General features: G+C 39.5%; 2 protein-coding genes across 2 annotated transcripts; both read left to right on the forward strand.

The window, feature by feature from the left end:
- The first annotated feature begins 10,725 nt into the window (after nucleotides 1-10,725).
- On the forward strand, nucleotides 10,726-11,748 carry LOC147429715 (uncharacterized). Its single transcript, XM_086495282.1, has one exon. It carries the CDS (start codon nucleotides 10,726-10,728, stop codon nucleotides 11,746-11,748), a length of 1,023 nt encoding a protein of 340 aa, XP_086351408.1.
- A 171-nt stretch (nucleotides 11,749-11,919) lies between these two features.
- On the forward strand, nucleotides 11,920-12,948 carry LOC147429716 (uncharacterized). The gene has a single exon (XM_086495281.1). It carries the CDS (start codon nucleotides 11,920-11,922, stop codon nucleotides 12,946-12,948), a length of 1,029 nt encoding a protein of 342 aa, XP_086351407.1.
- The last annotated feature ends 253 nt before the right edge of the window (nucleotides 12,949-13,201 follow it).

Below are 13,201 nucleotides of genomic sequence, written 5' to 3' on the forward strand. Positions count from 1 at the left end.
ATAAAAGCCAACTAAACCTAATTTTTACTCATTCTCTCATTGTGCAATAGAAGCTGCTCTTGCTCCATCTCCACCTTCTCCTTCACCATCTCCTTGTGTGTGTGCGTGTGTGTGTGTGTGTGTGTGTGTGTGTGTGTGTGTGTGAGAGAGAGAGAGAGAGAGAGAGAGAGAGAGTGTGAGAGTGTGTGTGCGATCGAGCGTTGTGGCGGCACGACGGCGGCGAGGCGGTTGTGCGCGGCGTAGCGGCATCTCCCTCTTCTTCGCGGCGAGGAATCCTCTACGGCAAGAGCATAAGGCGGTGAGTGACACACCATTGCCCTCTTGAGCTTACTGGTTAAACTAGTTGTGTGCTTGGAGCCGTCTGCGGCTCATACACGGTGTATCGGCAAGTCCCTTGCTTCGACAGTGCGGCAAGGAGCGCACAGTCTTCTCTCTTTTTTTTCAGTTCCCACACTTAGCTTTATTAGTTGGGCACCCTTGGCCTTTTAGATGACCTCAAACGGACCCCGAACAGGCCAAAAACTGACCTCGCAGTGCATAGTTGTCACCTTTTTGCATCATCCGCACACCTGGCACTCATTTCTTTTCAATAATGCATCTCGCAACCACGTGAAGTGGTCCCAAAAATATGGTCCTCATGATGACCTTTCTACATAATTATCACAAGAAAACACCCACGTTGTGTCCGTACGTATCCACTTGCAAGTATTGACCCCATTCGGCCTCCTGACGCCACTAGATTCCATCTGACGCACCTGCTTACCTCATGTCGTCGGCCCGCGGAGAGCTTCCTCGAGAAGTTTTACACGCTACCAACTCCTCATTATTGTAGAAAAAACACACTGGTACTGGTAATAGTGAAAATCGATGCACTATGTACATGCTGTCCTACCTGTACACATGTGGGCCCCACGTAACCACCTAGCTATGGAAAATGGGCAATTCTTTATTTGATGCACCATGCATGTGTATGTACATATGCGCAATCCCTTGCTCCAAAAAACTCCTGACAACGTGTAGGTAAAACCGGTTATAGAACGATTAATAGCTTGCATTCCCGAGGTGATAACGGAGACCTAAATAAATTTATCATCAAGTTTCATCAAAAGTTTTAAATGGTTAAGTGGTTTTCCCAATCCGGTGAATCTATATAGTGGTTCTCCAAGGAGTCTGGAGTCAAAAATTTTGGTTGTGCAGTGGGCAACAAGCTCTTTTTTTTACCATATCTCTTAGCTCCTGCGTGATTTTCACATGACATCTAGGAGAGAAAATATTCTAAATGGAGAATTTTACCTCTGGTATAAAGGGTTCGGGCATATTCTTAACGGTTTGTGATTTATGACCAAAATAGTGTTCCTACTACCTCTATGATGTGAAACAAAAAGCACTTTTTTTGCACGCACATGATTATAAACGCATCATGTGCATAAATCAGCATGTTAAACATGATGAAATAATCATGGCACAACTTCACACGTACTCGGTTAATCCATACATGCACTTGTATGCAAAAAAACAATCACCAAGAGCGTGACTACTCAGAAAAATGACATAGAGAGAGAGAGAGAGAGAGAGATGATGGCTATGGATTTTAGAGCTTCTCATCGTGATTTAGAATCAATCAAGGGCTATCGAAAGGCTTCTTGCTTTGCCAAAAGACAGCGATGATGAGAGCTACATAGAGGTACCTGCCACGAAAGCTTCCGGACCGTGAAACGAGAGAGAAGATAGTAAGCAAGTAGAGAGAGAATATCCTCCTTCTTCTTCTTCTTCTTTTTCTTCTTCTTCTTTAGAGAAGAGCTTATGGAGATGGTGATGAGGAAGAGCTTTCACCACTCCGTATAATATACATGTATAGCCTTGTGGTAGTAGATGCAACAGATGGCACTGAAAACTAAGCATTCTACGCCAATTTATAGGTTCTCCAACTGTGCCCCAAGCTGAAGGTAGCGCTAGTTCTACAACTAGGAATAGCTTCCTGCTTTGGGAACTTTCCTAAAAAAAATCCTTTGCTTTTGATAGTCAACTTTCCCACTTACCATTCAATTTTTACAGCAAAATTGGCCAATTGAACAGTTTCCGACCAACTAATGGAAACCATAGCTAGAGTATGCAGCACCGTAATGTCCCAACATAATTATGACTTTCCTACACTATCCTAGCGTACTTACGATATCGCTTTCTATAAATATAATTTCCATAAAAATCCAGTTTGGTCCCGTTTTTGCTCCAGGTGATCATTTTTAAATGCCACAGAGACTAAAATAATATTTTTTTGTTTAGGTCATCATAAAAAGCACATTGCTTTTCAAAAACGCCAAAAATCACAAAAAGACAAAATTAGCATAAAATGAAACAATAAAAACTAAAATTGAATCACGGGTTCCCCTCGTCCTCTGGAATAAGAAAGCGGACTCTCTTTTCACTAAAAAACACTAAAAATCATGCAAAGCTAAAAATAGATTGAAAAGTACTCGAAAAGTAGATTTTTATAAAATTGAACCATAGCTTCCTTGGAACAAGTAGATCAAAGATCCGACTTTGCTTTTTGCAAAAAAACACATAAAAGCATAAAAAAACTAAAATTTTAACGGATTTTTCCAAAATTGAACCAAATGTCCGTTTAACCTATGAGAACATGGAAACAGCCTTTCTTTTCCCTTTAGAACATTTTAACATTGTCAATCAAGCATCTTAAGTCAAAATTTGGCAAAATAGATATTGAAATCTATTTTTCTTACTTTGAAAGAGATCGAAAAACTGGGGATCTTACATCCTCCCACACGTGAAAAATTTGAGGTGTCCTCACCTCGAAATGAAATCTAGATAATTTAGTCTCATTACATTATCAAGTTATCAAGTGGCATCTTCTTGATGATACGTTGATCATTTAACAAGGTGTTCAATAATGGTCCAATTACGTAGAGGCTTGGTTCTTCTCTAAAGTATTACTTCGGGATATACTTCAAAAGTTTTGTTCAGTAGAGGCAGATAATAGAGAATCATCAAGAATATGTTGCAGATTAGGTGCATATATCTTAAGTAAGCTCACGTGAAAAACATCATGTACCTTTATGAGTGGTGGTAACAAGAGTCTATAAGCTTGATCATTAATCTGCTCCGTGATTACAAAAGGTCCACAATATCTGGCACTTAGCTTCTTACACTCACCCATTAATAAAGAACTACATTTGGGTTTCACTCTCAAAAATGCCAAATTGGGGATCTTACATCCTCCCATACTTGAAAAATTTGAGGTGTCCTCACCTCGAAATGACATCTGGATAATTTAGTTTCATTACATTATCACGTTCCCAAGTGGCATCTTCTTGATGATACTTTGACCATTTAACAAGGTATTCAATAATGGTCCAATTACGTAGAGGCTTGGTTCTGCTTTAAAGAATTACTTCGGGATATACTTCAAAAGCTCCGTCTCAATAGAGGTAGATAATAGAGAATCATCAAGAATATGTTTCGGATCACGTACATACTTCTTGAGTAAGCTGACGTGAAAAACATCATGTACCTTTATGTGTGGTGGTAACAAGAGTCTGTAAACTTGATCATTAATTCAATCTATGATTTACAAAAGGTCCACAATATCTGGCACTTAGCTTCTTACACTCACTCATTGATAAAGAACTCATTTGGGTTTCACTCTCAAAAATTCCATATCGCCCTCTTCAAAAAGTCTAGCAGATCGTTTTAAGTCAGAATAACTCTTCTGTCTATCTTAAGCAGTCTTAATATCCTGTCGTATAAGATCGATTTGTAGTTGCATTTCATCCAACATTTCTTTGGATGCTTGAACTCGTATGAGAGGATCTGTCCATTTGAGTGGAGTAAGACATTATTGTCCGTACAATGCTTGAAAAGCAGACATTTTAATTGAGTGTTGGAATGATGAATTATACGCAAATTCAACCAAATAAAAATATCTAGTCCACTTACTCTGCTCATGCATACAATAAGCTCTTAACATGTATTCAATGATTTGATTTGTTCTTTCTGTCTGCCTATCAGTTTGAGGATGATAAGGAGTAGTAAAGGCTAACTGGGTTCCTATAGCTAAGAATAAGGTGTTCCAAAAATTAGAGATGAATTTTGCATCACGATCAGAAATTATCTGTCGAGGTAAACCTTGATACATGAAAACACCTTTCGTGAAGACTTGAGCTATATCCTTAGCCGTAAATGTTGTCTTGACTAGAAATAAATGGGTCATTTTTGTAAGCATATTAACAACCACAAGAATAGAGTCATATCTCAGAGATGTAGGAAGTCCTGTAATAAAATCCATGGATATGCATTCCCATTTCATTGTGGAGCATCAAAAGGTTGAAGCTTACTAGGGTATCGAATTCGTTCAGCTTTAATACATTGACATGTTAAACATCTCGTAGCATTGTTCAACACATCACGCTTGAGTCATGTCCAAAACAAATTATTTCTTATAATAAAGTAAGTTTTAATGTATCCGGGATGTCTTGCTATAGGTATATCATAAGCTTCTAGTAATATCTGAAGTTTGATTCCACCTTGATCTAGAATACAAAGATGGTTACCAAAGTAAAGGTCATCTCCTTCAATGTGGAAGCCTTTGACTTTCCTTTCTTGCTTCTCCGTGCGATTAAAGTTCATCAAGTACTGGATTTTTAAGTAGTACGTGTCATGAGTCATACCTTCTCGAATAAGGTCAATTAAAGAAGTAGTAGAGGTTGTGACAGATGCTACAGTACTCTTCTTGCTTAAACCATCGGCCAAATTATTTTTCTTCCCAGGTTTATATTAAATTTCAAAATCATATTTACATAACAACTCTATCCATCTTCGTTGCCATATATTATGGTCATGTTGAGTGTAGATCCACTTCAAGATTTTATGGTCTGTATGTAGATCACATGTCCTTCCAAAGAAGATAACGTTGCCATACCTTAAGAGCATGCACTAAGGCCAATACTTTCAAGTCATGTGTAGTGTAGATCCACTTCAAGATTTTATGGTCTGTATGTAGATCAAATCTCCTTCCAAAGGAGATAGTGTTGCCATACCTTAAGAGCATGCACTAAGGCCAATAATTTCGAGATTCATAAGCTACTGGTTTTCCTTCTTCAGACATAACACCACCGATTGCTTGTCCACTTGCATCAGTGAGTACAGTGAATGTATTTGAGAAGTCTAGAAGCTGTAGTATTGGAGCATTCACCAAAGCTTCTTTGAGTTTCTCAAAACTAGCTTGAGCATGTTCATTCCAAGTAACACTTTAGCCTTCTTAAACGTATTAGTCAATGGAGATGCAATCTTAGCATAACCTTCAATAAATGTACGATACCATCCTGTCAAACCAAGAAAGCCAGATACTTCTCGTACTAATTTTGGTGTAGGAGAAGGTATAACAGATTTAATCTTACTTGGATCAGTAGAAACATCATCCTTGGATACAATGAATCCCAAATATTCCACCTTGTCAGTGAAGAAGTTGCATTTGCTACGTTTGGCATAAAGTTGATTTTGACGGAAAAGTTCAAGTACTTGACGCACACATTAGGAGAAACTTGGGCTCAATTTTGGGCCCTGTAAGAAACGCCAACTCAGCATAGAGAGAGGTAATTATAAAAAATGTAAATTTTTTTTTTTCGGAATTCTATTTCTCATAGTAAATACGTAAATGTTTGCTCAATCACTTAAATGCATGCTCGTACAAAATTCTTTTCGAGAGCCCAACTTAAGTGTACACAAAAATCTATGTCTGTGAATTTTAATGAGTAATGTGATGTGCGATGAGAGAAAACACATAAGAGTTGTTTTCAAAATACAAAATTAATACCACGGATGCATTCAAAACGTCCAAAAACCTTAAGGTAGCTCTTTAAAACGCTGAAATTTGACGTCTCTAGCTCAAGATATAGCATTTTTAAGCATAGGTCAAGATCAGGTCAGTACCAAGCGAATAAATCTCAAGGGCCTCTATTCGCTTGGTACTGACCTGATGTTGACCTAGGCTTAAAAATGCTATATCTTGAGCTAGAGACGTCAAATTTCAGTGTTTTAAAGAGCTATCCTAAGGTTTTGGACATCTCGGATGCATCCGGGGGCTTAAAAAATGCTATATCTTAATCCTAAGGCCTCATGAGGTCAGAACCAAGTGAATAGAGGTCAAGGCACCCCTCAAGGGCCAATATTCACTTGGTTCGGACTCCTTCATAGTTTTAAATAGTACCTATCAATGACTATCAAGTACGATCTGTTCGAATTTAAATCGCGAATACTTCATAAAAAGGTAATTGATGCTTGTGCAAGATGCACAAGTAGAAGTACTTCACTTTATAGGATAGTAACAATGGGTCATAAAAAGGCGTTCACTGCTTGTGCAAGATGTCACTATCACGTGTTTTACTTTTCTAATGAATAGTGACAATGTCACCAAAATGGTTTTCATGTACATTTTCAAAATGAGAAAAAGGGTTTTTTCTACATAACGTTAGCCTTCTTCTTATTGGCTAAGTAGCATTCTCTCACTACAGGTAAAAGGCACAAAAATGATTCCATTTCTTTCATAATGTGTCACTCACGTTCTTCTCTATTTGTTGAGTAAATCAAGATATTATAAAAGAAGACAAGAACAAAATCATCAAGATGCTCTCGAAACATGTTGTTCATAAGATAATTAAAAGTTGTTTAGTAAGTCCAAAAGGTATAATTGTAAGTTCATAATGTCCAAAACAAGTATTAAATCCTATCTTTGGTATGTCCTCCTCCTTGATTCGGATTTGGTAATATCCTGACTTAAGATCAATCTTTGTGAAGATAGAAGCTCCATGTAATTGATCAAGTAGTTCATCTCCTTGGTATTACATACTTATTCTTGATTGTTACCTGGTTCAATCCACGATAATCAATACAAAGATGTAGAGTACCATCCTTCTTCCAATTAAAGAGAACAGGAGTACTCCATGGAGAAACACTGGGTCGAGTGAAGCCTTGTTCAAGGAGTTGAGTTAATTTCTCCTTGAGTTCCGCAGGTTCAGGTACTGACAATTTTGTAAGGTCTATGGGCAACTAGTTGAGCTTTTGGAGTAACTCTATTGCATGATCAACATCACGCTTGAGTGGTAGCTGCAAAAGTTATTCAAGAAATACATCATCAAATTCTATTATCCATTTGGGTTCAGGTGAATCTATCTTCTTCTCCTTAGGATTAAGCTTTACTACGTAAATCCTTTCATTTTTCCTATGACTCTTTATAAGTTTGGTAAAGTTCACTAGTCTGAGCTTAGGCTTCCCCCGTTTTTCAGTAATTGTAACTCTAAGTTTTAATCACTTTTGAAATTCAATGAAACGTCTTTACAATGTATGTGAGCATCATTGGCATTAAGCCAATCCATTCCTAGAATTTCATTATAGATTCCTATGGGTAAGACTCTAAAGTTTGCATAAGTGTTATGACCATCCAAAACAAAACTCAACTTACCCACTGAAGTAGAAGATATAACCTTCCTACCCGTAGCTAATTCTATTGTAAGGTCTGTATTAGGATGTACAGGCAAAATGAGATTTCTGATGCACTAAGGAGATATGGAAGAATGTGTACTCTGAATCATTCAATAAGGTAGAATGGTTATCTGGATTCTTCGTTGGGGTTTGAACTACTGAAAATTTCTCATTCACTCCCTGATGTTTAATTGCAGCATGAACATATACGTTTGTCTGATTCCCTTCACCTCTAGCCCCTTCAGCTCTGTTAACTTGAGGTCTCCCTTGAGGTCTTTGATTTCCTCCTCCTCCTGGACGAGGTTGACAGTTAACATTTCTATGGTTGTTATTGTTGACAGGAGGTCCATTCCAAACAAAAGGTGGATTTCTTGGTCTAAAGTCTCCTTGATTTTGAGATTGTCTCTGGTTTTGGTTAAAGTTTCGTTGATTGAAATTCCTCTAATTTACCAATGGTCTGGGTCTACAGTTTTTGAAATTTCAATTTGGATTGAAGTTTCTATGTTCATAATTGTCCACCAGTCCTATGAAGCTTGAATTGTTAAATGGACAATTCCTAATTTGATGACCAAGGTCAAGACAAGTGTAGCACAAATGATCCTGTCTAGCTTTTATACGTAATAAGTTCTCTCTTCTTTGTTGTGGATTTCCATACCTTTGTTCCTCCTTAGGACGAGGCTTTTTGATTTCACGAACAGGAACAAGTTTTGGTTTTCTCTTTTTGATAGTAGATAACTCTCTTTCAATGGGTTTGCATGCATCAACGATATCTGCAAAATTGGTAAGACGAAGACTCTGGAGTCTAGTCTTCATAAATAGGATTATGTAATCTTAACACGAATCGAGCTCCTTTGACCTCTTGAGTCATCCTACTCGAGCATACTGACAAGGATTAAGAAATGCTAATAGTATGATTTTAGATCTTTGGTTCCTTGAGTACAGTCAAGAAACTCATTCATATAGTCTGAATGATAGACTTTGTTCTGACAATTCTTCTTGACTTGGGTACCTTAAATCCCAAGTTGCAGCATTAAGATCAACATTGTTTTCTCTGCAATGGTCTCTCCAACAATGCTTGGCTGCTTTTTCTGGTTTGAACTTCGCGATGATAGCTTTGTTTACTGCTCATGACGAATGAGCCAAATCAAAGTAGTCATCCATGCGCTCAATTCAATATTTAAGAACTTTGCCTACATCTTTGCCTTCCCCACTAAAATTCCCAGGGTGAGACTTGCAAGGCATACCATTAATGTCTCTATCAATGATGGTGTGTTGAGAAACAATAGGTGCATTTGTGTTAGTAGCAACCGCATTTCCTATAGGAGGCATGGTAACGTACTGCACCTTTTCAACCAATGTCACACTTAGTAAAACATTATATTCCGCTCAAAGTCTTTAAATCAAATAGAATAGACATTTAAAGATAAGACGAGAGGAAAATAGGAGAAAAAATAAATCCAATTTCTATATCACAAAACTTTGGGTTTTCAAAAAGTCTACAAGTGTCTCAAAAGCTTCCAATAAATTTTAATGGCTCTGACATAATGCACTTGGTAATATCCATTGTGTCATCCTTTCACCAATGGAGCATAGTTGTCCCACTCCATGACTATATCGGATGGTTGATTCCAATAATCCTTTGTGATCTTTGGCTGGAACATCTCTTCATTGGCGTGCGAGTCATACCATTCTTGAGTAAGGTATTTGTTTGTCATAGGTACCCCCATTTCAATGTGGAAAATAACCTTCTTATACCCAAAGTAGTCATCAAAGTAGGCAGATTATTTTGGAAACATGTCCGGTGTGTCCCATCCAACTTAGCCGGTGAATATTCTGCAAGGAACTGAGGTTGAGGATTGTATATTAGTGACTTTCCAAATAAGTCAAAGAACAACTTTCAAGGTACCAGGCTAAAGGAATTTTGGTCCTTGTTTTTGCATTGATGGCCCATACATTAAACACAACAATGTCAAAGCATCCCGTAGCCATTACTAAAGGAAGTATGTTTCTGGCCATCCATGTTTCCTTTGTTGGTCTTAGGGTTCATAAGCATTCATGTATAATATTTGATTAGTGACAACAATCTCCATTTTTAACTTGGATTGTATCCACTCGATACTCCCAACAGGTGAGGGTTTATGCTCACGTGGTCTAAACTTGGGGTTCCCTGCATCATAATGATACCAAGCTCGGAAGGTATTAGGTACAATGAAATCCGTAGACATCAACCTTTTCTTCTCTTCCCCATTATGCGTGCTAGTGACAAGTCTTTGCAATTTCACTCCAATTTGGAAATGCTCCACCACCAAAAGGCGAGAGAGTATATCCGCCCATATCCCTTGAGGTAAAATGTCAGTCATCTACATGTACACCACATCACTAATGTTAGTTAGAATAACAAAACAAAGACTCAAAGTCAAATTTTTATAACCACAAAAGACCAAAAAGATACATAGTGTTTCTATGGAGATACATAAATACAAAATGATCCTATGAACCAATTCTTGGTACCTACAACCGAGGTTCTACCCGTATATTTGTTCATATCTTGGGTGTCCTTAGTGACAAAAGTGCAAGTGTTTTTTTCCAAATATTTGCCAATTGTAGGAACTGAATGCATTCATGCAAAACCTTACAAGGGGACATGATATAATCACTTCATAATACCATGCTTAAATTGCCAAGAAGTTATGAATACCCCAACGAGCATAGGCTTATCTCTATAAGAGGCTACAGAGGGACTTGAACCTCACACTAAGGATTGAGAGTCTAAGACATGACCATTAGACTAACATTTTGTAACTATCTCTCTCTCTCTCTCAATCAATTCTTGGTGACAGAACTGAAAAGTTGTGGGTGGCTTTGGATGACTGCCGAAGGCAGCGACAAATGGTCGCAAAGCAGTCAAGACAAAAGTTGACAAGTGGTATCAGAGCACGAGGTGCACGTGTCTGTGGCCGTCCCGAGAACGGACGGGAGCTTAAGGAACAATCACACAGATGCCACGTGGTAAGAGTTTGGAGGTTTTTGAAAAGGGAGGAGGGGGTTTGAGTAAAATTTGAATTTGGAATCTCGAATCTCGGTTGCCGGGGCAGACAGGAAAAGCGAGAGAACTCCTTGAACTTTACAGGAGAGGCAATGCAGAAGGTTTGAGGAAATTTCAAGGACCTCGCCCATAAGCTCTGTTTTCCGCTGGATGATCTGATTCACAAGCTGCTGCTGCTCAATACAATGAGCAGTGCTAGTGGCTCAAAACCCTCGCTTTGGGAAACCCATTTGAAAGGTGAATTGCACAATTTCATCGATCATGAGGTGGATCTCGCACATTTTGCAAAGTATTCTATGCGCGATGTGGACGATTTCAAAACACAGATGCATCTGATAGCTAGTCACACGGATCTCAGCATGGAATTGGAACACATCAACATGGAAATGGAAAAGGAGCAAGCACAGCAGAACATGCAGAGTACAGAAACGGCAAGCTTCATTGATCGGCCCTTCATTAATGAAATGTGCACTAGACTTCACCAATTCTTGATTAATGCAGCAAAAGATTTCTTTGTAAACATTCACAGGAAGGATTTCATGGAAGATCGACGTAGAATCTTTTGGGTATTCAATAATTATTATGTCAGATTGCCGGTATGGGACAGGGCAGCGAATTGGAGAGAAGAGCATGACCATTTGAGAGCTCAGTTTCTGAGAAGAGCAAGGCTGGAGCCACCTCAAGTCCTGCGAGTGATCGACATCGAATCCACATGCAGGCAAGGAGAGCGCTGTGTGGTGCTGGTGAATTATTGGACTGATGGTGCGCAGCAAGTGGGCTATACCGCCATCTCCCACACTTATGGGATGGATGTTTATGAGGTTTTTAACTGCCAATGTGCATCCAAGAGCTCTGCAAACGTATTTCCACCTCGTTGCTGGGATAAACGGTGCCCCCATGAGCATTGGGATGCTGCATCACTAGTGGCAGGTACTGAAAAACAGAAAAGAGTTGTGGATGACATCCTGCGAATGTGTGCTATTTTGGCAGCGGCAGGGGTGAAGTATGCTTGGCATGATGGGGTATGTATTGCACAACATGATGATTTAGAAGTTGAGGAAACCATCAAGCACATGGGATGGATCTATGCAAGTTCAAAGGAGACCGTCATCTTTTTGCACTATGTAGGGAATCCCATGGCACCCATCAGGAATAGTAATGTTATTGATGAGCTTACATGCCGTTGGCACACGAGAGTATGGACATGACAAGAGGCAGCTTTGTCAAAATGCAGGCGATACTGCGTGCGTGTGGGTGACAGCCCTTTGGGCGAATGCCAGAGCCTCGAGGAGTTTGAGGAGAAGATAAGTCTTTGGTATACTGGGGAGAGGACAATTGAAATCATTGAAGAGGAAAGGCTTTTTGAGATTCTGAAGGAAATGGAAGCAGTTCTGCGTTTCTTGTGTCGGAACCTTGCAATAAATCTTCCAACGGCAGATGGTGATGATGATGTAATAGTGGAATCAAACTGGATGTGGATGAAAGCAACAACTTGGCATGACTGTATTGGGGACTTGTTAAGCACTTTGCTTTGGACATGCTTTGAGTTCCCAACGGTAGCCAGAGCATTAGTACTGTGTGGAAGTCGCAACAGCAAGCACGTGGGAGATCGTATGAACAGCATCCTGGGCTTAGCAATGGTGAAGGATTTTGTGGCCCCAAAGGATGAGAATGTGGAGGCCTCAACAATGGAGTTCTTCAAGAGGCAAGGCCAGCAGGGTTTGGCCATGGCAGTGTTTTCCATAAACTATTATGTGAATGTGGAACATGAGGATAGCAATGAGGGGCATCGGCACACATGGAAACCTGACTTGTGGGGAGATTTAGCAGTTTATGATAAATTACCGAATAATTGCATACAGTTTAAAGTGTTGGACGATGGGAGGATGAAGTTGAAAGGAGAGCTGGTGTGCGTGGAGGTGCGATTCACCACAAAGCTACAACAAGTGCAGGTGCTCGAGGAGGAGGAGGATCATATTGATCTGGTGGTGCCCCATTTGCCATATCTGGCCATGGATCTTACTCGCCTTGCCGACAACCTCCTTAAATACAGCGCTAAGTTTTCTGAAACTCGCGTAGGCACTGTGTATCTTTCAACTTTCTACAAACGCTCTACCCACGCAGTTGAAGAGGCAGAGAGCTTCAACGCTCATTTGGTGCTCCCCCGTCAGATATCTCTTGAGAGCATTGGCCCCTTTTTTTTGCTCGTCCAAGGCCGCCTCCGTGCTAATGTCTCCAAGATTGGTCTATTCGAACCCACCACAAAACCGTTTCTAGACTATCTCGAGTCTATATGCTTTCACCAATCTTCCTTTGTAAAATGTCTCAAGGCATCATGCCCATGCTTGTCTCTCCAAGATGACAAATTTCATGGCATAACAAATATCAAGAAGCTTATTATCATGTAATTCCCACCTTCAATGAATCTTACATAATTTATAACTACTTGGCATCACAAACGCTTGTGTGTGTGTGTGTGCGTGTGTATGTATGTATGTACACATATGACAATCCTTTTGAAATTAGCAAAGTAAAGCATCTAATAGCAATAATAGCATATGTGTAGCACAACAATTGCAAGAGATGAGCATATTAACTTGAAACTAGAGAGCCGACATCGTATTGAGGGTCGGAATGATGAGGCCGACCCCCCCTTGAAAG

This window comes from Adiantum capillus-veneris, chromosome 22 (genome assembly GCF_014529385.1).
Source record: "Adiantum capillus-veneris isolate H3 chromosome 22, ASM1452938v2, whole genome shotgun sequence".
Classification (NCBI taxonomy): domain Eukaryota; kingdom Viridiplantae; phylum Streptophyta; class Polypodiopsida; order Polypodiales; family Pteridaceae; genus Adiantum; species Adiantum capillus-veneris.